This window comes from Quercus lobata, chromosome 6 (assembly GCF_001633185.2).
Source record: "Quercus lobata isolate SW786 chromosome 6, ValleyOak3.0 Primary Assembly, whole genome shotgun sequence".
Lineage (NCBI taxonomy): Eukaryota > Viridiplantae > Streptophyta > Magnoliopsida > Fagales > Fagaceae > Quercus > Quercus lobata.
Window position 1 is genome coordinate 44219442 of NC_044909.1, and position 27567 is coordinate 44247008.

The 27567-nt window shown below is 37.6% G+C and overlaps 2 protein-coding genes across 4 annotated transcripts; one reads left to right on the top strand and one right to left on the bottom strand.

Moving 5' to 3' along the window:
- The first annotated feature begins 293 nt into the window (after window positions 1-293).
- Window positions 294-6577, top strand: LOC115994551 (wall-associated receptor kinase-like 14). 3 transcript variants are annotated; one of them, XM_031118755.1, is made up of 5 exons: window positions 295-686; window positions 975-1837; window positions 2470-2502; window positions 4455-4529; window positions 5090-6577. In XM_031118755.1, exons 2-5 carry the CDS (start codon window positions 1054-1056, stop codon window positions 6370-6372), a joined length of 2175 nt encoding a protein of 724 aa, XP_030974615.1. In that variant the 5' UTR covers window positions 295-686; window positions 975-1053; the 3' UTR covers window positions 6373-6577. The 3 variants fall into 3 exon arrangements, with proteins under 3 accessions (XP_030974617.1, XP_030974615.1, XP_030974616.1); XM_031118756.1 differs by having other exon boundaries at window positions 983-1837; XM_031118757.1 differs by lacking the exon at window positions 2470-2502 and having other exon boundaries at window positions 294-686.
- A 12685-nt stretch (window positions 6578-19262) lies between these two features.
- LOC115994553 (thioredoxin-like protein HCF164, chloroplastic) lies at window positions 19263-20843 on the bottom strand. The gene is made up of 4 exons (XM_031118759.1): window positions 20510-20843; window positions 20177-20428; window positions 19985-20088; window positions 19263-19757 (listed from the first exon to the last, which is right to left on the bottom strand). Exons 1-4 carry the CDS (start codon window positions 20702-20704, stop codon window positions 19475-19477), a joined length of 834 nt encoding a protein of 277 aa, XP_030974619.1. The 5' UTR covers window positions 20705-20843; the 3' UTR covers window positions 19263-19474.
- Between the last annotated feature and the right edge of the window lie 6724 nt (window positions 20844-27567).

Here is a 27567-nt window from a genome sequence, read left to right on the forward strand (position 1 = left end):
AAAGTGGGCCGCCTAGAACTTAGAATAAAAGGATCGGGTTCTTCTATTTCAATATTAATAAATTTGCCTAATCAACGTAACACAAATTATATGCAAGAAACGCTCCCACCATCCCTGGAATTTTAGCATTATGGAATAGTAAAATACAAATGCAATGGGTTATGGGACCCACCTTCCCACCATCTTCATGGTTCAAAGTCATATATATTATAGTATATAACAACGGTGCTACGATTCTGTCCACACAAAAAAAAAAAAAAAAAAAACTTTTTAATAAGCTTTTGTTTTTTAATCGGCCAATTGGGTTTTCGAGAACTGCAAGGAGGAAAGGGGTAACGTTGTCATCTCATCTCTCTCTCTCTCCTCTCCCATGCCTTCGTTTTTTTTTTGGAGTCGCAGACAACCTTGAAAAAGTGGGGGAAGCTTCCTAAAAAAACCACACGGTTTTGCTTTTGCTTTTGTCTTTCTTTTCGCCGCTCGTGTTTTGATCATCAATCAGCAGCAAATCAATGAGAAATAGAATCAAAGACCCTGTATTAGACTGGACTTCGTAAGGGCTAATTATAGAGAGGTTTTGGAATAGAATCAAACTCTATGAGTATCAAAAAGAAAGTACTGGTGGTTGTTGACTACAACTTGAATTTGGCAGAGGAGTTACTTACAGCCATTGAAGGAGCTCAGATGTAGTAAGTCCGTAAATACTAGTAAATAGTAGTAATAGCTAAGCTGACCATACCATTCTCATACATGTAAATTTATTTTTGTTCATATTACTATAAATGCTAAAACAGACCTATCTTGTATGAGCATTTATTGGGATAGATGGCGTCCCAACGGCACAAAAAGCCTCAGCTTTTAATTCCTCAATTACTCCTCAATAGCAAACAATTTTTTTTTTTTTGTTTTTTTGTTTTTGTTTAATATATATATTATTTCCAGTCTCAAACTCAGTTTTTGATTTTTCTCTGTTTTAGCTTTGCAGAACCAGAAAGGTTATGATTACTCTGTTTGTTTCGTGCAAAAGCAAAACCCAGTTCAGCTTATAAGCTCAGAATGATTCCCTTTCGAATCATTGTCTCAATTTTCATAATTGTGTTTCCAATTCCAACTAGAGCCCAAAGCAAAGACGCGTGCAATTCTACATGCGGCAGTGGAGGTAAAACCGTAACCGTACAGTATCCTTTCGGGTTCTCGGGCTCGTGCCCGATCCGATTGCACTGCGCCAGCAACTCCGAAATCCAACTCAATGACAAAGAGCTCTCGCTCCAAGTCGCCCACATAACCTCGCAAAGCATCTTCCTCAATCTGTCAGATGATTGCCGCCGTCCGATTGAATCAATCGAACCGCTCTTCAATGAAAGCAACAACTACCGGCCGACGCGCCAGAACAGCCTCCTCCTCAAGAACTGTAACAGAACCCAGCCAAACGACTGCGTTTTGTCCACCAGTTTATTCCCGTTCAATTCGAATACCTGCAACTCGAACTCGAAAAGTGGGGACAACGTAAGCTGCTTTTCGCAACAGAGTGGAGTAGGGAACAAGAAGCAGCAGAAGTTTTTGGACCTCAAGGCTGTCCAAAACACAACCTGCAAAACCGTGTTCTCTTCCATCTTTGTTGAGTACAATGGAAATGGTTCGCCGCTCTCGCTCCAGTTTCACACGCTCGAGTTGCAGTGGTGGCTCAATGGGTCCTGTAGCAGCTCTACTTCTATTTGCTCCAACGATTCGAACTGTACGGATGTTAAGAGCGACGACGGTAGATTTCTAGGGTTCCGGTGCAGCTGTAAGAATGGGTTTCGCGGTGATGGATACCACGGCGGCGAGGGTTGCCGAAAAAGTGAGTCAACTCCTCTGCATTTTTTTTTTCTCCCCTCTTTAACAAATTACATTTTTAAACTATATTAATGAGAGAATTTAACAAATTCAATCTTGCAAATTTAATTTAAAGTTCAATTTATAATTTTTTTTTCCCTTTATTTAGACATTTATGGCTTGGCTTCAACAGCTATAGCTTCATATTAATCACACGTATATATGTGTTTCTTTCATTTTTTTTTTTTTTTTTAATGCTTGTCATGTGCATTGGATTTCCTATTTACCATTTATTATTTAAATTATAAAATAAATACATCTTATATAGGAGTATTTTGTAAACAAAAGAATTAAAATTTTAAATTTATGAAATTTTAATGACCAGTTATATTGTTATTAGCTAAAATTAAGATGAAATACTAAAAAGTTATGGAATTAAATGATGAAAATGATAAATGGATGGAATCCGTAAGTGTCAATCCCAATTTCACACATTTAACACGTGAACTACTCCAAGTTCTTGGCACCTTCACGGCACAGCAACGTCAACTACTCCAAGTTATTTTTTTCTTTTTTGCCTTGTTTAATCAGCAGAGCAACGTGACCTGATTTTTTTTTTTTTTTTTTTTTTTTTTTTTTTTTGCCTTGTTTAACCAGACGAGACAAGTAATTCCTCTCCAGTCGAGACAGGTATGACCTCTACTATTTTTGCTTTTTTTTTTTTTTTTTTGGTTCGTCCCGAGTCTTTCTCCTATATATTTTTATACATTATAATAATATAAATTTATATGTATTATGAGGTAAATTTTATATTATTTAATGAGTATAAATAAATCTATTTCTTATCTATTATGTAATAAGTATATAATAATCAATTTATATAAACTAAATTTTTTATCATTTCACCTCCTTTTTTAACCAAATAAAAGAGTTTTTCATCCTCCAACTTTTTCACACTGCCAACTAAACACATGATAGAAAAAATTAAATCTTTTTTACCCTCTCACTAATTTTTTATCCTTCCATTTGTCTACTCTTCTAACTAAGAGGACCTACAAGTCACACGAACTTAGCTATTTATTCATTTATTATTATTATTTGTGGATGACGTAAATAATAGACTAACAAATTGCCTTTGACGAAGGTAAATAGGAAGGTAAAGTCGTAAACGGTCAGGCACGATATTTGTGAGTTGGCCAATCAAATCAGAAGTCACATGCTTGTTTATCTTCTCAGTCCACGCTTGTTTGTATGGTCCTAAATTAGGACTGTAGAGTAATAACCAAAAAAAAAAAATATGGTTACCTTCGTGGAGCCGCGGCAACATAAGCTTTGTTTTTGGGGTAAAAAAAAAAAAAAAAATTGGTACTGCAGTGCTGTCTAAAACATTGACAATGGGGAGAGCGTGTGAAAACAATGTTAATTTTCTAGTAGACTACTAAGAACTAGAACTAGTTGAAGTGTGAAAATAAAGGTTCAAGACGAAAGTGTCTCTCTCAATAGGTAAATTAAGAGATAAACAGAAACTTTTAGTGTGATAATCATTTACAGAATAGTAGGTCCCATATATGGTTTACTATTCTTGGCCAATTGGATCGTGATTATTTTGCAACCTGATTTATTAGGATTCAATTTCGTCTTAGCTACGGGTTTTAGTTCAATTAAAAAGGAATTTGGTAAAGGGTTTAAGGGATCAGCAATTGGCTTTCAAGTTACTACAACTTCTGGGAGTTTTCCTAATATGGAAATTATTTAATAATGGTTTACGCGAATGTAGCTAAGGCCTGCAAGTTTGAACAAGTCCAATTCTGTTTGGAAAAGTGCTTGCCAGACATAGTCCTTCCAAAGTCAAAAAATTTTGGCAATTCTTTCTAGCTGTTTACGTAGTGATTTTAGGGGAGGCACATGGCTGAGCTGGATAGGCTTAGACTTTGGACCAACAAAATTAATAAGGAGAGAAGACTTTGATCAGCCGAATTTCCAATATGAGTTGTTTTTTTTTTTTTTTTTTTTTTTTTTTTTTTTTTTTTTTTTTTTTTTTTTTTTTTTTTTTGTTTTGCACAAACAAATGACCTGATGTACCATGTTTGATTGGTTGTTTTTTTTAACATACAAATTACAATGCTCCTCTCTTTGAAACTTCCATGTTCAGAATAAACATTGAAATGAAGCTTAACAAATAGCATCTCCTCCCCCCAATAAAAAAGGGATGGAGAGCATTTTGAGTTGTTTCACCTCCTGGTATTTCCAACTGAAACATCCAGGATTAAATTCCCACTCCCCCAACTATCAAATTATCCATAAACAAAGAACCATGAAGCAATTTAACCTAATGAATTACTGTTTAGTTTCTTGAACAAACTTAACAAAGTAATAAGATAGATTTCTAACTATGTACAGTAATTAGCTACATAATATTTGACTTTTTGTCTAAATCTCAAACGAACTAGAAATAAATTTTTCGTTTTTGTCCATAAAGAAATAAAAAGGAAGAAGCCAAGCAGGGATGTGAATTTTTCACTTTCAAGCATACACATACACAATGCCTGACCTTTAATGTAACTAAGCTGAAACTTATTGCATTATAATTGAAACGTCATCTGTTTACTGATCCCTTCTTCCATTAATTGTCATGTGATTAGTTTCTGCTTGCAATCCTAAAAGGTACCTGTCTGGCAAATGTGGAAGCAATAGTAAAGTTCGTTTTCTCCTTGGAGGTAATCTCAATCTCAACTTGTTGTTACAAAATGGAAACTGGCCCTGGAAATTCATGGTATCCAGATGGTTTTGTTTGCTCCCACATATGATTGATGTAAATGTATTCCACATGGTTTATTTTAAGCTGTAAATCTCTTATACCAACACACACACACACACACACACACACACATTTATAAATGTTGTTTCATTTGGGGTCTTTTACTAAAATCTCAAAGAACTTGATGTTGATGTTAGCTAAGTTCTAGAATCAAAAAGAAACTTTAGTTAAAGATATTTCTTCAAGCTTTTTGATTTGAATCATTTTCATAATTTTTTTATATCAAGAAATTGGAAGACTATTTATCAAATGTTTAAGAGCCTTCATCTGAAATTTAACTTGGAATAGGTAGTAAGCCAGAGGAGGCTCAAACCCAATTGAATTGCAATGTGGTTCAGCCCTAATTGAATGTGTGTGAACATGAATAACGTTTGATAGAATTTTCATTTATTTGAGGTGTATGTATCTAGGCCTAAAGATTTTTGAGTAATAAAATGATCAATATTGTTCTGCTTTTAGGGTTTGCTGCTGGAGCTTCTATAGTGGCTGGTCTGTTTCTTTTTTGTTACTTTATTCGGCGTCGTTCCACTTGTTTGAAAAACCAAATGAGTACAAGACGCCTTGTATGTGAAGCTGCTGGCAACTCCAGTGTTCCTTTATATCCCTACAAAGACATAGAAAGAGCAACTAATAGCTTCTGTGAGAAACAAAGGCTGGGAACTGGAGCTTTTGGTACGGTTTATGCAGGAAAACTTCACAATAATGAGTGGGTTGCCATAAAAAAGATCAAACATAGAGATAACAACGGTATTGATCAAGTCTTAAATGAGATTAAGCTCCTTTCCTGTGTGAGCCACCCAAACCTAGTCCGCTTGTTAGGTTGCTGTATAGAGGAAGGTGAACAAATCCTTGTCTATGAATTTATGCCTAATGGTACTTTATCTCAGCATCTACAAAGAGAGAGGGGCCCAGGTCTCCCATGGACAATACGACTCACAATTGCTGCTGAAACTGCTAATGCTATAGCATATCTCCACTCTGCCATGAATCCACCAATTTATCACAGAGACATCAAATCGAGCAATATATTATTGGATTTCAGCTTCAAATCAAAGGTAGCTGATTTTGGTCTTTCTAGACTTGGCCTGACAGAAACATCACACATCTCGACAGCCCCACAAGGGACTCCAGGCTATGTTGATCCTCAATACCATCAAAACTTCCATCTTTCTGATAAAAGTGATGTTTACAGTTTCGGGGTAGTTTTAATAGAGATAATAACTGCATTGAAAGTTGTTGATTTTGGTCGACCTCAGACTGAAGTGAATTTGGCAGCACTTGCTATTGATAGGATTGGGAAGGGTTGTTTGGATGAGATAATTGATCCTTTCCTTGAACCACATAGGGATGCTTGGACACTTTATTCTATTCACAAGGTGGCTGAGCTTGCCTTTAGATGCCTTGCTTTTCATAGTGACATGAGGCCTTCTATGATGGAAGTGGCAGAAGAGCTGGAACACATCAGGCGCAGTGGGTGGGCATCATTTGAGGAAAATATATGCATGGCAGCTTCAGTGGTATCCTCTTGCTCATCACCGCGTAATGGAAGCATGAAGTCATTGGATGGTATGGTAGTCGGGAAGGCAGGGGTGGAGAGCCAGAGATTGTTTGGCTTGAAGAAGGTGAACGATTGTCTGGCTTCGCTGGAGGAGGTTAAGGATTGCTCCCCTGTTTCTGTTCATGATGTTTGGTTAAGTGACCAGAGCTCACCTTCAACGAACAGCTTGTTGGGTAAAATGTAAATCGGTGATATGAAAGCTTATTAGCTTTATGTTATCTTGTGAATACCATACAAGTATTTTAGAGCTCTGTCTTACCAATTACCAACCTTACTGCTTATACATTGCTTGTAGGCTGACATTATGCTTAATCTTAGATTATACAGTACTTATAGGTATCTTTATTATGCTTAATCATATATTTCTCTTGATAAATAAATTACTTTTTGTCCCAAAAGGTTAAGTCGTTCAAGTGCAGACATTTTTTTTTGAAAGGGAAATATACTGGCATTAAAACCATAAAGCAAAACACATAAGTACAACATTAAAGGTTCCTGCATAAACAGTCCAGAAACAACATAATTATAAGCCGTTTACATTCAAGTGCAGACATAATTGTCCTTAATAAATATTTTAGATATGGAAGTAAGTGGGAATTTTTTAACCATTCTCACCTTACATGATTTCACAAAATTCTTTGACAATATTCAACAATTGCCTGATGATACTAAAATCCAAGATTTTATATAGCATTATGAATCCAGTTTTAGGTTCTCATATGCAATAACATTTCACTACAAACGACAATTGGAAGGCCTAGCCGAGGAGAGCATGGGCTTCATGGTGTTTCAGCAGTTGGTCGTGGCTTCTCACCAGATAAGCCACAGAGTTGATCACATTGTAATTTGTCCAGCCAGCAGAATTTCAATTTCTTGCAACACCAAGGAGTTTTGCTTTCATAGTGCACTTGTTTGCATAATGAAAATTCTAATTTGCTGTCCCTAATTACATTGGCTCTCGCATCCAAATCAGCCACATCGTACCCTTTGTTGCTAATGCCATTGTTTTGGTTGCCTGCTCGTGTTATCGAAAAGATAGAGCTAAGTTACATGAACACAAATATTCAATACTGCCATTTTATTCAAATACAGATAAATATAAATATAAATATATATATATATATATATATATATATATATATATATATATATAGACACACACACATTGAACCTGGATTAAATTTGGAAAAATTTATAGGTTGTTGTGTAGTGAAAATGTCAAATAAATCTTAAGAGGAATGAAGGTGAAATTGACATACGTACATTCACAAAAAGCATAGAGGACAGCAAAGGCAATCCAAATTAGAGCCAATCAAACTGAAATGCTCTTTGTCGCCATAATATCAAGAAAGAGAAGTATTAATCGTATTCATCTATTTTGTCGGAACCAGCTCAGATTTATATACCAAGAATAAAAATTATCTAACCCACTCATAATTTTTCATTACATGCTCCAAAAATTGCAGTGTATTTTGTGTTTGGTTATTTTAATTGATAACTTTGTTTACCTTACAAAGAAGATATGTATCAAGCTGAAACTGATTACTTTATGAATGAGAATTTATAATGCATCAAGCCGTAATTGGTTACTTTATGACTGAGGATTTTCATTCGTATACAACTGTCTAAAATCCATGAGTCTTTCTCTTTAAGGCAAATTGTTTGCTACCCATAAAAAATTAAAAATCATGTCCCAGTATTTCATTTTAGAAAAACTTTCCCTCTAAAACTAATTGGAGTCCTCCAAACTAGTTGAAAACCCATTACATGACAGTCAATAAAACCATCATGTTTTAAATCATATGATTCATTAAATTACTTAAAAAATTTATAAGATCATCAAAATGTTTTAACTTTCAAATCATATGATTTATTAAATTATTTAAATAAGTCATATGATGATTATTAAGTAAATCATGTGGATAAAAAGACATATAGACAGTCTTTTAACGACACGTAGTGGGTTGGAGGAACTTTCCTCCAAATAAAAGTTTACCATTTTTTCTTTATATTCCACCAATTACAAAAATATATCATTATTTTACATAAATAAAAAATATAATATATCAGTATATATCATGTGTCTGATTTTTTTCATTTAAAATTTAAGTTATTTTATAAGGAACCGTCTAAAATCCATGAATCTTTTTTTTTTTTTTTATAGAAAATTGTTTAATCATTACTTTTGCTATCCATAAAAATCAATACAATATGTCAAGCGTATGATTTTTGTTTTTCCATTTTGAACTCTTTTTTGTTGTGGGAATTCCATTTTGAACATTGATTTTTATAAGGGAAAAAAAAAGGTACGTGTGATATGCTACTATTGCAAGGATTGGTGGATCATCATATTAGCATTTTCTCAACAACAACAACAAAAAAAACAAAAAAAAGTGGAGTATAAAGTAAAACATGAAGAGTGAGAGAGAATTTTTATACGTCTGCTTTATGAATCTCTCATTTCTCTTATCGTGTGAATGAGACCCACATGTATTGAGATATATCATGCATCTTTCATATGCATGAGACAATTAACCCCCCTCTCCCCCCTTTTCCCTTTTCTTATATAACAAAACCATATTTTTCTTGGCTTGTGATTGATAGGGAATGGGTGTATAGGCAGCCAACGCTTGGGTGCAGGAATGGGTTTGGAATTTGTTAGCATACCAAAATTCCAAGAATAAGTAAACATATTAATACAAAGTATATTAGTAGAAATACATCCAAGGACCATCACAATTGCAACCAATTCAAGTGTAACAATTTAGAGAATCAAAAAGGACGAGGAAGAGGAACAACAGGGGTGTGGCTTGATGGTAAGAATCCTTGTCCCAGCACCCAAAGAGGAGTGGTTCAAGCGATAGCCCTAGCAAGACCCATGTGGTACACGTGCTATTACTCATTGCCGACATGTGGTGTAGGGTCGATAAACCCACTCTAAAAACCCCCCTTTTTTATTCAGCGAAAAAAAAAAAAAAAAAAAAAAAAAAAAAAAAAAAAGGACGAGGAAGAGGAAGAGGAATAGTTAATGAAGTCACTTTGTATGCATTCTTGGCCAAAGATGAGGTTATTAAGGTCTTGAATTTAGATAGGGGCAGTGGGTTTATGCTCAATAGAGCATGAGCCTTGATTGTTAATGGTTTTCTTTAAAATGTATGGAACTTGATTTTATGATTTCACCTTTGTTGTTCCACTCTGTTTGTTTCGATATAAAATATTTTACATTGAAAATATCTTCCGTAAAATATTTTAATTTTATAGTGTTTAGTAGCATTTGTAAAAATGTTCAGGAAATCATTTTGTAAAAATTTTCTAATCACAAAACCCACTGGATCACTTCAAGTCCAACTAGAATAGAGCAAATCAAAGCAAAATTTTGTCTAGTTGGAGCTATTGAAGCATCACCAGCAAATCCAAAGTCACAACCCAATACAAAAACTGCAACAATCATCAGATCCCATCAAGCTACATAGTATACACAAAACCCATCAAACAACCTAAGTCATCCGTGAAGCCACAATCAACCCACCACCATGACAAATGAAGCCCATACCTGAAACCCATCAAACAACCCATGTCGTCCGTCAAGGCACCATCACTCTGCCTCCACCACTGTCGACAAACACAAACCATGCCCAAAATCCATCAGCATAAAAATCATCCACTCACCAAATCCACTGTAATCCGACCCACCAAAAGCAGCTCCACCACAATTCGACCTCTAGGAACTTAACTCAACAATCTTAGATGAATGGTTTTAATCTCTTCAATCTGGGTCTTGAAGGGCGATTTTCGAAGCTGAATAACTAGGTGGGATTCAATAGGGAGTGGCACCACCAGTGGTCTGTCGCTGGTGGGTGTTGTCGCTGGTCTCACTAGTTTGACTGGGGAGAGAGTTCGAGAGAGGGAGAGAAGAACTGAGAAGAAGAGGGAGATAGGATTGGGTGAGAGGGAGTGAGCGTTTTGTAAAATGTTTTACCATTGATTTTTTGGTAAAATATTTTACAAGTTTTTATGCACAAACTTTAGTCAAACTGAAAATATTTTATAACTTTGACTATATATATATATATATATATATTTTTTTTTTTTTTTTGGTTAAAAGACGATATCATTAAATCAACAAACTACTTCCAGTTCAGTACAAAGTCTGTTAAAACAGACACCATTACAGTCATCCTCCATAGCCTTAGCCAAGTCCACAGGCAGACTTGTAAACAAAATGTAATCTAGCTCTTGGTTAACCCTTAGTCTAGCCATCAGATTAGAACATCGGTTAGCCTGGCGGTAGCAATGTTTTACTTGAACTTGCTGAAATCTGGTCATTAATTGCTTGCAATCGTCCAAAATGGGAGATATAACATGATTTACATAGTCATAATTTTGCAAGACATCCACAACCACTTTGGCGTCTATCTCAACAATAAGGTAGGGGATATTTAAGCTACAACACAACATAAGACCATCCCTAAGCCCCCAAAGTTCAGCAACAAAACTATTGTTTGCTCCTACATGTCTTGTGAAACTTGCAACCCAATTCCCATGCTCATCCCTCACTACTCCTCCACAGCCAGCCCGCTCCATACAACCTATAACCGAACCATCAGTGTTCAATTTTTTCCACCCTATATGAGGCTTCTCCCACCAGATTCTCTTATTAACTTTGCAGATTGGGTTTCGTGGTGAGTTGATATAATACATATACTCAGCAGCTTGGTTGTAAATCTTCCTATACATGTTCGGATTTGGACTCTTCCTATTAAAGAAAAAAGAGTTCTTGCTCTTCCAAATGCTCCACAGAGCAAAGTTGAACATGATTTTCCATGGTGGCTTCCCTTGTATAAGGCTATAGCTCACTTTCCCATTGTTTTGCAGCCAATTATGCATATTGCTCCTCCATAATTCACTACTTGTTCCCTTCACACCCAGTTGAACCCAAATTTGCTTTGCCCTTGGACAATCTCTAAGGGCATGCAATATGGTTTCCGGATCTCTTTGGCAAATGGGACATCCTTCTTCATCCACAAATCCTCTTCTAGTAAGGCAAGTTTTGAATCCTATGCTACTATGAATACATCTCCATAAGAACGTCGTAATTTTAGGAAGTGTTTCGAATTTCCATATCCAAATAGCATCTATAGTACCCACATCATCCACCTCTCTAGCAAAAGAATAAGCACTTTTGAGATCGAACATGCCTCTTGCATTACCCCTCCAAGCTATCCTATCCCTACCTCCATCCTCTATAGAGATAGGAATAGCTTGGATGATCGATTTAATTTCAGGTGTAAACTCAAAGGGAATTCGATTCCAATCCTAATCTCCACTCATCAATACATCTTTAATCTTCCATTGGCTTGCTTCACGGGTTAAAGGACCATGAATGAGGCTCCGGATAGAACCTTTACATGTCCAGTTGCCCATCCAAAAGCTGAGTGTACTGCCTCTATGAACCATTCACGTGCTGCCTTTGTTAAAAGTGTCCCTACCCTTTTTAATGGCTCTCCAAATTTGGGAACAAGGCAATCTATCCATATTAACAGCATTTAATCTCCTATTGCTGCAATATTTTCTTTTCAGCACTCTCACCCATAAAGCATCATCTTCCGTATGAAACCTCCAATTCAACTTGGCAAGGAGTGTTGTATTTCTGCTCTTTGCCTCTTGCAAACCTAGCCCACCTTCTTCTTTAAGTTTGGTTACTTTCTGCCAGCCAACCTAATGAATTTTTCTCGTAGTCTCTGATGAACCCCACAAAAAGTTTCTGTTAACCCGATCTATGCCATCCAAAATTCTTCCTAGTAAGTAGGTGCCTTGCATGACGTAAAAAGGAATTGTTGCCGAGGAAGCTTGAATCAAAACAGCACGACCAGCTAAGGAGAGCATGTTAGCTTTCCATCCTGCCAAATTTTGCTTAACTCTATCTAGGATAAAATTAAATTCATGAGTAGTGATACCCGGATGCTTGATGGGAAATCCAAGGTATTTACCAAGAGAAGTCGTGGATGCAAACCCAAGAATATCACATAACGATTCTCTTGTATCCCTATCCACATTGTGTGAGAAATACACTTTTGACTTGGTGATGCTCACTGATTGCCCGACATACTACAAAACTCATCAAGAACATCTCTAATAACAGCACAACTCGTCCCATCTGCCTTCCCAAATAAAACTACGTAATCCGCAAAGAATAAATGCAAAAAGGCTGGCCCACTTTGAGAAGCCTTTACAGGTTGCCACATTTTTGCCTCGCATTTTTCTTGAATAAGTTGGCCAAGGAAGTCCATACACAAGATAAACAAGTACGGGGAGAGCGGGTCTCCTTGCCTAATCCTTCTCAATGGATAAATGGGTTCCAAAGCTTCTCCATTAACCAAAACTGAGGTCGAAACTGTTGACACATGGCTCATAATGAGATCAATTAGATCAGCAGGTAGATTGGCTCTAATAAGCATGCCTCTTATAAAACTCCACTCCAGCTTATCATACACTTTTTCTAAGTCCACTTTAATGGCCATAAACCCCACTTTCCCCTTCTTTTTACTAAGGGTGTGCACAATTTACTACACAATGATTGCATTATCAATGCCTTTCCTCCCCGATACAAAGGCAGGTTGAAAAGGGGATATAATCTTCTCCAAATAAGGCCTAAGTCTAGCAACAATGATCTTCGTAATCACTTTGTAGATTGTATTACATAGAATAATAGGCCTATGGTTGCCTAATGTCTCCGGTCCTTGAATCTTTGGAATAAGGGCAATGTGAGATCTATTCAGGAAATCTGGAACTTTCCTTTCAACAAAAACTTTCTTCACCAAATAAATCACAAAATTTCCAATAATCAACCAAAATCTATGAAAAAATCTCACATGCAAACCATCTAGCCTAGGGGCCTTAAAAGCCTCTAGAGACCACAAGGCATTTTTAATCTCCTCCACCAAAGCATCCCTACTAATGCTATCCCTTTCCTCATCTGAAAATCTGCCTTGCCAAATAGTGGTAAAAGGAATAGACCAAGAAGCACTAGATAAAGAGAAGGAGTACACCTCATTGAAACCACTCCTAATGAAATTTTTAATTGCATCTTCCTCATACAGCCACTCCCCTACTGAATCTTTAATCGACAAAATTTGATTCCTTTTCCTCCTAACCAAGGTAGACACATGATAAAAAGCAGTGTTTCGATCTCCTTAAATCATCCAATTAACTCTAGACTTTAACGCCCAAATCTCTTCCTCCTGATTCAGCACATTATTAAGCTCTTTAAGCAACTCACTTTCAAGATTTAGAAGGAAGTTTGATGGTCCAATCGCCATAGCTCGCTGAATGCCATTCAAGCGAGCCATAATATTCTTTTTCTAGCAAAAACATTCCTGAGCTGCATTTTATTCCACTTTTCTGCCTCTTTAGTGAAACACTCTATAGCATCTACAAGCATAGGGTAATGATTCCACGCTTGAGAGACTAAATTGGGAAAATTTGGGTCAGACAACCAACAATTGAAAGGCCTTTTCCTGTTAACAGCAACTCTCGGCTACATATCCAAGAGCACAGGGCAGTGATTTGAATGGCATCTAGTCAAGTGTACCACTTTTGCTTTAGGGTACATAAGGCACCAACTGGGGTTAACAAAAAATCTATCTATCCTTTCTTGAATGAGAGCTTGAACATTTCTTTTATTAGTCCAAGTGAACTGCAGGCCAGAGAGCCCAATGTTTATCATACTATATTTATCCAGGCACTCCTTAAAAACTAAGGATCTACTGATACTGACTGCCCTGCCCCCAAATTTATCACCCTCTATAAGAGGCTCATTAAAATCACCAGCTAAAAACCAAGGCATATTATGCATCTCAGCTACTTTAATTAAATTATTCCATAAAACATTTCTTTTAGCAGTTCTAGGACTAGCATATATTGCAGTAAACAACCAACTGGAGTTAGAGTTCCATTCCTTCACCACGGTATGAATCTTCTGTTCAATGTTGGCTAAAGCCATAATCTCCACCCTATTTGAATTCCATAGCATCCATAAACCACCTGCATACCCAATGGTCTCCGTGTGAATAGCACCATCAAATGGTAGCCTTTCTGTGATCTCCCTAGCCCTATCTCCTCCAATTCTAGTTTCCATCACTACCAAAATTGCTGGATTATGGCACCGAATCAATTCCCGAACATGTCTCTGAAAAGAGGGTTTCAGAGCACCCTACAATTCCATATTATTATATTCATGATGAGAGAGTACTCCGGGGGTAGGACATTCTTCAAAAGGCAGAAGCGCCTTGGCCTCCTCCTTCAAGATCCATCCGATCCGGTTTACCATCTTTCTTATTTGCCCCTCCTCTGGAAGCAAAGTCAAGTTGTACTGAAGCACTCCCATCTCCATTCCTTGTATTGCTACATGCATGTTGAACACCCAAATTAGACATCTCATTCCTTCCGCTGTCGGCAGTTCCGCCATAAGGACCCACCATGGAATTTTCGCTGCCTCCCATACTGCGTCTGACAGAGCCAAAACGCCCTCCTTCGCACTCCTCTCCATTAGAAGAAGGATGAGCTTCCATGCCGGCTGTACTTTCTTGTTGAACTAGCCCATAATCCGAGTTGGATGCACCATGATCTCGGCTAATACAACCCCCTTTAAATTGACAGCTTAAAGATGATTTAGACCACTTGAAAATTGAAACTGAGTAGCAGTTGCCGAATCTTGCTTACCATCATTCCCTATCTCTCCTTCGTGTGAGCTCCTAAAAGAAATAGCTCCTTCAACGGCGTTAGTTGGATTAGAGTGTGATGCCCTACCTCGTGCAATGTCCTTTTTACCCTTAATTGAGGCTTGCAAGTTGGACGTGTTAGGTTTGATGAAAGAACCAGATAATTGGTCTTTGTCATTGGGCTTACTAGACGTTGCCACCTTTCCAAGCCTAAACGGAGCCTTCTCTATAATCAGATCACTTGGGCTTGTACCGTTGGAAACATTAAATGCATGAAGCCCATCATCAACTGTATAGGGTGAGAGCTGTCTCTTTATATCTCTGTTCAGCCCAGTGCTTGCTTCAGCTGAACCTGAAAACATAAAGGACCGTGTCTCTTTCCTTATTCGTGCCTGGCCATGCCCCATATTCGTTGTGGTCCCATCGCGCCTTTGATTTTATGTCCTTTGCTTCTTGCGCATTACCACTACCCATGGTCCGTATGTACTCTCAGGTACATTCCCTTGCGCACTATCATGCATGTTCGAGCTGGGCCCCACGTTTTGCTTGGCATTGTCAGAGTCATGCATATTGTATGCTTGCACCTCCGTCTCTCCATCAAGTTGGCTAACCTCCATTCTCGACAGTAATGGCTGACGGATAACATACGGACATTACTCCTTACGATGTCCTATTCTTCCATACCCGAAGCACAACTTATGGATACCCTAATAGCAAACTGGCTGCTCGTGCTTTCCTACCAAAATGGCTGTAAAAAGCAACTTCTTGACATCAACCTGTACGCAAAGCCTTGCAAATCTACCTCTAGATTCAGAGGCCGTGTGAGTGTCCACTCTTAACACATTACCAATCGCTTTTCCGATATGAAGCAAGGCCTCCGCATTATAATACTCTATTGGGAGTTCATTCAACCTTATCCATACTGCCACCGTTGAAACATTTGCCGACACCGGTTCGAAATCTAGTTCCCAAGGTCTTATGGATAAGAAGTGCTCTCCAATAAACCAAGATCCCCTTGTGAGCATAACTTCATAATCTTCTCTCAGTGAAAATCTCGTAAGGAAGAAGCCATGGCCTAGATCAACGCAATCCAATCTTCCAGTAGGCCTCCACATAGCTAGCAGTCTATTCTGTAGAAAATTTAGCCCCACAATCCGCCCATATACTTTAACCAAAAGGGCTTTAGACCAAGGGCTACGAATCCTCTGTTTCAAATCCTTGGAAAACTTCATTGCTACCAATCCTTCCCTAAGGGCTTCAACCTCTTCATCAGATTTAGCATCGTCTTTAGCATCGTCTTCCATGAGGTTTCCAAAGCTGAAAGCTTGTGTGAAAGCACCAGGGATTTCACCAACCAGTTTGTCTTTGAATGACATGGCTCGACTCCAAAACCCTCCATCGTTTCTCGGAGAAGAAGCAGTTGAGTCTAGACCTTCTTGAAAACCCACATGACTTACGTCTTTAACTTTCTTTTTACTACGCAATATTTCCTCCTGTTCCTCCCTAGAGAGAACACGAGAGCAATCCATTGCTATTGTCTTCACTTTGACTATATTTTACACGTAAACAAACACTTGAAAATAGGAAAATATTTTACGGAAAACATTTTACTTTGAAATAAATGGAGTGCTTTAGGATTTGAGATGATGCAGTTCGTGAATGAATTACACGCTATATGCACTAAATTAGAATTGGATAGCCTTTTGTACATAAAATTTTGTGGCTTACAAGTTTACACATCATGATTTCCATAAATATTTTCTAAAAATTTCATTTAAATTTATTCTATATTTTAATTTCTATGAATTAGACAATTATCAAATTTCATATTTAGACAAAAAAATAATAATAAAAGAGAGGAAAAAAAATCATATATTACCTAATATTGTGTCACATCGACTTTTGAACTATCACAATTTTACACATTAATATTCTAATATATATATTAAATGAATTTAAATCTATTTTATATTCAAATTCTCCATTAGAATCTTTTTTTTATTTATTTATAAGAATTTACTAAAGAAGAAGAAGAAGAAGAAATGAAACTAAATATTTATTTTATTGATATATATATATATATATATATATTGTAAGGACCGAGTTTGAGTCCCTAACCCAAAGAATGAATAGGTTCAGGTCCAAAAGTCCAAAACAATAAATTTGTAGAGAGTGGGTTGGAAAACTGGACTCAAATGAGTTGGACGGCAAACAGGGTGGATTCAAATGACAAGAACAAAAAGATAGATGGATTTCAACTAGAGAAAATCGTCCTCGAACAGGTCCGAGGAGATCAGTTCTTGTATATTTATCATAAGTATGATTACAAGTTTATTTCCTGATCGTTACAGTGTTTCTCTTTAGATTTTCTTCCCCCCTCTCCATGGAGGGTCTCTCACGTTATATAGTCCACTTTGAACGATCTTGGGCCTACACTTGTCGATCATCTAAGCTACTACTTAAGTGCTTGTCCCATCGGACACCCCTTCAGGCCCTCTATGAGTTGGGGTAACCAAGGCAGCACTGTTCAGGAGTCTTCTCCACGTTAATGCAACCAGAAAGTTAGCTACAGAGCATTTAATGTGGTGGTAACAGCCTTTCCCTAGACATTTTTGGGCTTTCATCCCTCTTGTACGTTTATAATGCACGTTCCTATTAGTGGAATTTTCTAGAAGGTCATATTGAACGATAAGATATACATTTGATCTATGCTTTGTTCATCCAAGGAGATACTCCTCCTCAGACCAATTTCTCCAACCTTTCCATTTTGCAACTTACTCATGGGACTCTGAGCTTAGCACTCTCACCACTGTTTATTTATTCTCAAACCAACCTACGTCCTCGGCCAAGGCCCAAAGCCCAATATATAATTTTGGGCCCCTATCCCTACATATATAATTGGTTAAAAAAAAAAAAAAAAAAAAAAAAAAACCTTCAACCTGAGGGAGGAGAATGGTCAAATGGGTAATTTCCCATCAAACCCCCTCTCCTCTTCCTATTTTTCTCTCCAATTTGGGGGTGCAGGATTTTGGTGGACCTAAGGAGAAAGCAGCCGGGTCCTACCAAAATTCCCCCTATTTTTCCCTCCCAAAATCACCCCAACCAATTGGGGTGTAAAGGAGAGTTGGCAAATTGGTTCTCAAAACAATACCTATGGGCAAACACGATGGTTTTGGTCACAGCTTAAAATAAGCTATAAACGATACCATAATAAATGTCTTTCACATCGGGGCAGATTTCAGATCAGTAATTCAGTATGTGGAAGGAAGATATGAAGCACAAAGGAGGACTGAAAACTTGGAGATGAGTATTTAGATGCTAAAAAATCAGCACAGAGGACACAAGCTGAAGCATGTTTAAAGAAGGCTAACAAGGTAGCTCATGGGCTAGCAAATCTATGTCATTTTGTTGAGGTATAGCAGGATATAATCTCCTACAGTTATTAGGGAACTACAACAGATGACTTACAAAAGACGATTTATCCTGAAAGCTTCCTTTAGTTTTCTGCATCCTATCTTTTCCTACCAAAAACTTTCCCAATAGACAGTTTGAAAGGAGACTAACACTGCAAGGTATAGAAGGGAAGATTGGGGTCCCAAGCATAATTTAATCCTAACCATCTGAAGGGAATAAAATCTTCTTCTTTTTTTAATATAATTTTTTATCCTGTTTTACATGAACAGTACTTCCTACAAGCTGAACAGGAAACATTATCTGACACTAACATATTTATTGCTCTTGACAGTATTTAGTGTCATTTAAGTTCATACCGGGATATTCTACATCTTGTGAACAAGTTATCAAAAGGACAGTACAAGGACTCCAGGCAGAATCTTACCATTGAGGAAGAGCCCAACCTTTAGACAAAGCTATGAGCCCCCTAAAGTAGGACGCCAACTTGGTTTAGGAAATAAAAAACACATTTCATGTGTAACATTCAACCTATAGTTTATAGAGTTTCAAGATTCAATCTTGGATCAATTGTAAATATAACCAGGATAGAGTCCAATTATTTTTTTGTTTCGACAAAAGAAAATAAAGAATTCACTCTGTACCGAGTGCCTGCCTTAATGTAGCAGGAGCCTTTGGACAGTTCAAAATCAAGCAATTGCTTTTCATTAGAGATACAAATCAAGCAAAAATTTAAATAGCTTTAAAGAAAGATGGTTCCTTGTTAGCTACAAAATGAACACCTGCAGCTTTCAAATATTTACTTAATTATGTATTTCTTACCTATCCATGAATTTTATCAGGACAATTTTCTGAATGGAACAGAGACCTCTCATAAGAAAGTGAACACTCAGGTGCTTCAGCATCAACATGGTGCACTAGATAGGTACGAGATGCAGCAAACTAACGAATGAATGATGAATTTATTTCTAAGATTCTCCAGTATAAAATACTTCTATCTTATTCAACACAAGAATAATTCTTTCATAAAATTAGAAACTTGTTCTCAATAAGTACAAGATGAGTATGTAACATCAGTAAGTTGGAGAGTACCCTGTACGTATATTACCAGTGACAAATTGATGGGTTACCTCTGCAGGGGAAGCTAGCTAACACCTACCCATGACTTCTAGGATCAACAATTTGATGCACCTTCCTCGCTTCAGCACTTGAATACTGTCCCAAAACACGGGCATGAGGTATGGACGCTTCCCCACGGGCTAACGCATCCACGTTCTCAGTAAGGTATTGCCTTGGAAGCCTCCCAACCACATTACCTTCCTCATTCCCATTTCTGTCTAGAAATGCAAAGTGAGGAATACCCTCAACACCAAACTCGTCAAGCTCCTGTTCCCATTTTGTGTTGTCAACATTCAGCATAACAAAATTCACACGGCCCCTGCATAAAACATAGTTAAGTGGTGATGATTGGCACTTGGCAGGCACTAAATGAAAACCAATTTGTATAATTCCATTTTTTCAAATCCATCCATTTAGAGCAAAATCTGAAATTCAATTATGCACTTTGCCAATCCTACGGTAGAAAATAATTATTTAGATTGAACAATAATACATGAACAATAAATAGCAATGTTAGATAATATCCCACATATTGAGGATCATTACTTGTATTGTTGCTCAACTTTGTAGACATCAGGAGCTAATTCCCGACACACTTCGCACCAATCAGCGTAAAATTCCACAACAGTAGGCTTTCCATTTGAAAGAGCCTACAATAGCATCCAAAACATTACATGTATAAATCAAAAAACGACACCAATTTAATACATATATCAAGTTAAGAGCTTGATCACAAACCTGTTCATAAGGTAATGCGACAGCAGATAGGTCCTTCAAAGAAACGCCGAAATCTAGACGTGAAGATAAGAAAAGCCCCACAGCTGCGAGAGTAGAAACCAGTGCTATTTGCTTGTTTAAAACTTTGTTTGGAAATTCTGGAAAACCAAAGGAAGTTGAAGTTGAAGTTGAAGTTGTAGTAGTAGCTTCATTGGGTGTGTTATTATCACTACTATTGCCATTGGGTGTGCCAGGCTCAACTGCCAACTTTTCCTGAATAAAATAAAACATAATAAGGAACTTCTAAATGAGGCACAGAAATAGAGAATGCGAAGTATTTTAAGACATACATACCGCTGAGGAGGTTTCAGTTTCAGTTTCAGTTGGGTCAGGGTTTGTTTGGCTTTGGCAAGTTATGCTTCGGAATCTGCGGGTCTTTTTGTTGAGAAATGGGGTTTGGTTGTGAATGAAGTGGGGAGATTGGTGGGTTGTATGAAAGGATGGTCGGAATCTGTGGAGGCCGACGGTATTTGAGACCAAGCGAGCCATGGAGATTGGAGATTTTGATTTAGTTTAGTGAGACTGAGAATCAACTGGTAATTATAAGCTGACAAAATCCGTTGGTCGTACGATGGCTTAAGTTTGTTTGGGGATAAGATATTCCACGTTATTGTTATTCCCTCTGTTATCTCGAGGAACGTTTAACCAAAGTTACCAAAACCCTTTCCTTTTCATTTTTGGTTCTCTCTCTAAATTTTGAGTTTTTGAAAAAGATTTTTTTGTCACTTCTACTCACAATTGCATTTCTATTTGATATTTATGTTGTACACTTCCAAAAAAATATAACTCTACTCTAATAGTCAAGATTGATGAGTGCACGCTTTATGTGTGTTTACTTAAACGCATGGGTAATAGTGATTCTTCTTTTCATTTTATCGTATAGAGGCTTGACTAATTCATGAAAAATAGAATTGGATAGGTATAAAACTAGGAATACAATGTCGGCTTAAAGAATTTTTTTTTGAGTGGCCATTATAAAACTTAAATTATACAAAAGCTAATAAAAAAATAACTTCATATATAGACACACACACAAATACATAAAATCCTAAAATTTCCTTCTTTAAGTTTGAAATTGTTGCATGATAATCTTATTATTAATGTTGCAAGCTACATCTCCTTCAAAATTTTAGTTCAAAAAAAAAAATTTTGGACTCTTTTTTTTTTTGTAAGGAATTGATATATTATTAGGGGGACTAAAGTTTAAGGACAATAAACTTAGTTGTAGTCTAATGCTACAACTCTCATTAAACAAATTAATATGACTATATATTTTAAAAATCTAACCGTTGAATTTCATTTTTTTTATGTGTGGGGCCTAATAGTTAACGGGCCAGGCCCATTTACTCGTGGGGAGTCCAAAAGCCCAAGCTGAGGAGGGCTATGGCCCAAACTCAATAATATAAAGCACAAGATAGCCTTGTGATACAGCCGAGGACAGTTCAGTCCTCGGCAGACCCAAAGTCCCACCGGAAAGAGGGGCAAAAACGGTATAGGACTAAGCTTGAAAGAAAATCCAAAATATCTAGGGAAAGCTGCCCTTACTGCCATTAAATACTCTGCACCTGACAGAGCCGTATTTTTCGGCTTTTACAACCACCCCCAAAGACTTTGGGTATGGGCTGATGGGACAAGTATCAGTCTTGGAAAGTTTGACCCTACACGTGGATGAAGGACAGTGAACACAGGCTAATATAAAAGGAAAAGTAAGTAATCTAGAGAAGGGGCTGGGAAAAATGGCCAAAAACCAGAGCCTCCCAGCCCGCCTCCAGGAGAAAGACTCCTAAGGCGAAGACGACTTAACCATGTATGCATATAACGTAAACCCACCGTTTCACGACCAAGGCCTAGCCTTTCAAACCCACGCTTTACAAATGATGTTGTTTGAGCCTTTTTACGTGCGAACCCAACACCGTTACGGTCCGCCACGAATCGTGTCCTTACAATTGGCGCCGTCTGTGGGGAGGCTTGTGTCAAGGCACTGGTGGTGGGTTGATACCATCCTTCACATCATTTACAGTAGTTGGATATAGTGTTTTAGAGTAAAGTCCCACTAGGGGCTACGTTTCTTCACTAGGGACTACGTTTCTTCACTAGGGGCTGCGCTTTGTAGCGTCAATAGCACGAATGGTTCCAGGGGCTTGGCCGAGGGGTTGGTCCCTTTAAACCAAGATCCTACGCCATAGCCGAGGGGATAATTCCCTCAACTACTTATCAAAACTGAGTTTTGGACAGAACCAAGGCATTGCATGGTCCTCGGACTCAAGCCTATGGGGAAACCAACTACTTGGATGAGAAAACTAAGTTTTGGACAGAACCAAGGTATTGCATGGTCCTCGAACTCAAACCTATGGGGAAACCAACTACTTGGATGAGAAAACTAAGTTTTGGACAGAATCAAGGCATTGCATGGTCCTCGGACTCAAGCCTATGGGGAAACCAACTACTTGGACGAGAAAACTGGGTTTTGGACAGAACCAAGGCATTGCATGGTCCTCGAACTCAAGCCTATGGGGAAACCAACTACTTAGATGAGAAAAAGATTGAGTTTCGTAAGGTTGGCTACTTAATAAAAATTCTAAGTTACTCAATCCTCGACTCAAATACTGTAAAAGGTTAATGCCAATAGGAGTTTTAAGAAGATGGTGAAACGCCCCACTATTCAGTAGCCTAGGGGGGCTGTTCATTTTGCGGGTGATATGTCCTCGGATGGTTACTACCTACACCGCATCAAGCATTCAGCTATCATCTCGGCTAGTTTTGGGGTAAGTATCGTTTTTCACAGGTCGGCATTGTTATGCCAAACAACTCTATTAAAGTTATGGTGATATCTTTGTCTTAGCAAGCATTTTGGCCCTAGGTGTCATTGATTCAAATGCTATATTATTGTACCGAACAGCACTTGCAAATTCATAATAGCGCCCTTCTCTTTGACAAAGGATTAGGGCCCCAAGTATTGTACTCTAAGGTCGGCGGTATTGTGCCATGCCGACTCAGTAAGCTCATCATAATGTCCTTTCTTTTCCTGCCTAATGGGAGTTTCAGCCTTAAATATCATTTGTTCGATTCAGTATTATTAAGCCGGAGTGTTTTTATAAACACAGAGCGAGATCTTTTTATTAACTGGGACTTTGGTCCTAGACGTCGGTCACGGTTTAAAAATAAAAAAAAAATTCACAAGATTGTATGTCTATGCATTGCGTTATCATTTCGAAAATATAGAGATAGAACATGTGAAGTAAAGTGATAACAATTTTTATTAATATAAAGATGTATTACAACGTACAAAGAGGGGCTTAAACAAGCCTATAAAAAAGGTAGATTGCCAAAACAATAAAAAAAAGCAATACATTAAGTAAACAGTCAGATCTCTGTTTAAATTCGTCTCCGAAGTCCTTCCAAACTATGCCTCAGTAGCGCCCATATTGAGAGAATGACCTTCTTAAGAAGAAGATGGAGGAGATGAATGAAGAAGATGGAGGAGATGAATGAAAAGAAGGAGGAGAAGAAGAGGGAAGAGATGAAAAGAAAGAAAAATGAGTAAAAGAGGGAGAAGGAAAAGCACCAGGATGGATTTGGTGGTGGAAAGAAGAAGAAAGAGAGGCAAAAGGAGGCACCAGTGAACGAAGAGAGGAAGAAGCAGGGGCACTTAGTCCCTGCCTCAGTCCTGACTCCTAACACACTGGTGCCATGTTAGGTATGCTCATGAGAGAGCGGTTGGTACTGATAATGGGTGTCTTCGACTCAGTCACGCCGAAAGTTTGATGTGACGAGTCCCTGCTTCGGATTTTGGCTGAAAGGAAGGTGAGACAAATCTTGAGTCTCTGCCATCCTTGCCCTGACCAAGCCATTTCAAGTTTTATTAGAACATGGTGCTTTTGGGAGGGATATGGTTCCTTCATTGCTTATTGCTATGGTGAACGTATCACAATTTAAGGTATAACCAGAGGGTAAAAGTAAACTCTGGGAGGAGTCTAAGGGTTTCAGATTTTGGGGGGATTAAAGGGGTTCATGTATGGGAGAAACAACTCTCGCCTTTTCTTTTTATATGAGGGGCGAAGCGGAAGGAACTTAATATGTCCAGATCTCCAAGGAAATCTGCAAACAAGAATATGCCCGTTCCGCTTCCCCACATCATCAATAACCATTAGATCTGAAAGGTCTCGTAAAGGGAAACTATTAAAGACACGCTTTGGATAGCCAAACGGCATGAGCGCGCCGTGAATAAATTAAGAGGAACATCTTGTAGACCGGTACATTTCCTAGGCAGGTGGAGAACCGCCAACATCAATGGAAGGCTGAATTAAATGAGCCATAATAAAGGCTCGGTATTACCAAAACCCCCATTTCCAACCAAGAGGTCGGACAGCAGGGTTTTGAGGGGCTATTGTGGGGCCCAATAGTTAACAGGCCAGGCCCATTTACTCGTGGGGAGTCCAAAAGCCCAAGCCGAGGAGGGCTATGGCCCAAACTCAATAATATAAAGTACAAGATAGCCTTGGGATACAGCCGAGGACAGTTCAGTCCTCGGCAAACCCAAAGTCCCACCGGAAAGAGGGGCAAAAACGGTATAGGACTAAGCTTGAAAGAAAATCTAAAATATCCAGGGAAAGCTGCCCTTACTGCCATTAAATACTCTGCATCTGACAGAACTGTATTCTTCGGCTTTTACAACCACCCCCAAAGACTTTGGATATGGGCTGATGGGACAAGCATCAGTCTTGGAAAGTTTGACCCTACACGTGAACGAAGGACAGTGAACACAGGCTAGTATAAAAGGAAAAGTAAGTAATCTAGAGAAGGGGCTGAGAAAAATGGCCAAAAACCAGAGCCTCCCAGCCCGCCTCCAAGAGAAAGACTCCTAAGGCGAAGATGACTTAACCATGTATGCATATAACGAAAACCCACCGTTTCACGACCAAGGCCTAGCCTTTCAAACCCACGCTCTACAAATGATGTTGTTTGGGCCTTTTTACATGCGAACCCAACACCGTTACGGTCTGCCACGAATCGTGTCCTTACATTATGTTTTTAAAACGCATGTTAAATTTTATGTCAATTAGATGTTATTACTATTCGATCTATAAACTTATTTTTATGTATAATTTTAGACTACAAAAACTTAAAATTTAAATCATTAATTGATGACATAGTTATTGATCTTTGATTTTATTGAAATTTTGCAAGTATGAACGATATAAGGAGAAAATGTAATCTAATGGTAGATTTGTCAAAATTCACATATAATAAAAAAAATTTAAGTGGAATTATAGCTTTAGTCTACAACGAAATTTGTTGCCAAATTTTGTCCAAAGTTTAATTGTGATGGGCCTAAAAATATTTAGGATGGTCATAAATTTGTTTTAAAGGTAAAAAAAATTATAATTTTTTTTTTAAAATTTATATATAATAATTATTTCTATTTAGGGTGGTACTGTGACCACCCTCGCTTCCATGTGGAGCCGCCCTAGAGTAGGCCGACCTTAATCACCTATTCTTTATGAACGACTTGGTCATGTTCGCAAAAGCATCAAGGAAAAATTGTCAAACTTTTAGTATTAACAGCTTTTGTTAGGTTTTAGCATAACAGTTGTGCCAAAACACTTGTTCCCAATTCAGGTAGACTGTTTGTAGAAATTGGAAATGTCTTTTGGAAATGGCTACAGGTAGACTCTAACGTAGGATCATCATTACCCAAAACAGCCCAATTGGAAATGGCATTTGTAAAAATAAACATGTATCATGGGTGCCCACTTTTCTGTGGCTATCCAGTCACGAGAGTCTAGCAACAAGAGAACTCTTGACTAAAAGGAAGATCACCATGGATATTAGCTCTTACTTTTTGTAACAACAGCCCAGAATCAGTTATCGATATTTTGAGGGATTGCCCTCCAGTTGCTGTGATCTAGAAGGGAAGATGGAAAAACAAATTGCCCCAATTCTTATTCTGTCAAAATGTGGGGGAGTTAATAAAACAGATGACCAACTCTCCTTTTGAAATCAGTTGTCACCCCAAATACTTTAAAAGGACGTATTCCTTAAAGCCATTTGGATCATCTGGATGACCCAAAACAAAGATATAATGGAAGGACAAGCTTTCGACCCTAGCATCATTATGAGGAAAATCAAAACACTCACAATTGATTTCTACTTCTTGTTACCTTGTGATGAGAACATATTTCATCAGATATGCAAACTTATTAGGTGGAAACCCTCACCAATCAGCTTTTTCAAGCTCAACAGAAATGGTCCAATGTTATGTAATCCAAGTCAGGCAGGTGTGGGAGGAATGATTAGAGATAACACAATGGTAGTGAAACTCTGGAGATTTGGGGACAGCCTTAACCAATAACTTGAATATCCATATAAATCATCATAGAAGTAGATGCCAAAGCAGCTGTGGACATCCTCACTCTAGGTACTAAGTACTAACTTAGCTGATATATCTCACTTATGTAATGCTTTAATCTCTAATTGTAGATCATTGCTCCAGCTCTTTGATGTGGTTCATCTCTAACATATTCATCGAGAAGAGAACTACTGCACATATTTTTAGGCGAGGGCATGAAAAAACTATAGAGAATTTTCTGTTGTATTTGGACCCTCCTAGTATTGTAACTTGTAAGCCAATTATTGACTAATACATGGATGTTAGGTTCCCTAGACTGTAGTTTGTTCTTTAATTAAATTCCTTTTTCAACAAAAAAAGTATAATAAATTTTAATATTTTCCATTTAAATTTCACTCCAATTGGATTTATCATAATAATATTGTGCTCCTTATCTATTGTTATTGTCTGCTGTTTTATCACATTCGGTTGATTCTAATGAAATAAAAGCATAAGAATCTCTGATTTTAGTGTCATATGTGACTGAAACCAGGGTTAGATAACAGGGGAAGTTGTGTACCTTTTTATGAAGAGCACAATGAAATTAAGAAACGGTGTGCTGGGGTGGGGATGGGGATGCCTCACTATCTACTTTCATGAAGGAAACCTATAAAGAAAATGATCCATTCATAAAGTTGGTTAGTTTTCGTTATTTTTGAGTAATTTCCCTTCTTCGTCTTCATTTTTTCCCCACTTCCTAGTGTTTATAATCTTCTACTTTTTCACAAATAATGAAATACAATGTGTCTAAACTATCTAAACTATCATGATATATAGTTAAGAGTTTTCATTCTAGAATTTACATCTATAAGAGATTCATCTACTCTTCTCTATCCAAAAAGAAAGTCTCTTTGCATTAACTACCATTGTTTTTCTACTTACTACCACTTTGCACTATAAAGTGGTAGTAAGTAGAACAACAAAGCAAATAGCCAAAGCTACTTATGTTTAACTCTGGAAAATA

Bases quoted from the DNA above. Each gene is read 5' to 3' on its own strand.
- LOC115994551 (XM_031118755.1), top strand. From the start codon at position 1,054: ATGATTCCCTTTCGAATCATTGTCTCAATTTTCATAATTGTGTTTCCA. The intron at 1,838-2,469 runs GTGAGTCAACTC...TTGTTTAACCAG, and splicing joins CGGCGAGGGTTGCCGAAAAA to ACGAGACAAGTAATTCCTCT. The intron at 2,503-4,454 runs GTATGACCTCTA...TCATGTGATTAG, and splicing joins TTCCTCTCCAGTCGAGACAG to TTTCTGCTTGCAATCCTAAA.
- LOC115994553 (XM_031118759.1), bottom strand. From the start codon at position 20,704: ATGGCTCGCTTGGTCTCAAATACCGTCGGCCTCCACAGATTCCGACCA. The intron at 20,089-20,176 runs GTTTGTGATCAA...ATGCTATTGTAG, and splicing joins TCGCATTACCTTATGAACAG to GCTCTTTCAAATGGAAAGCC. The intron at 19,758-19,984 runs GTAATGATCCTC...TGTTTTATGCAG, and splicing joins AAAGTTGAGCAACAATACAA to GGGCCGTGTGAATTTTGTTA.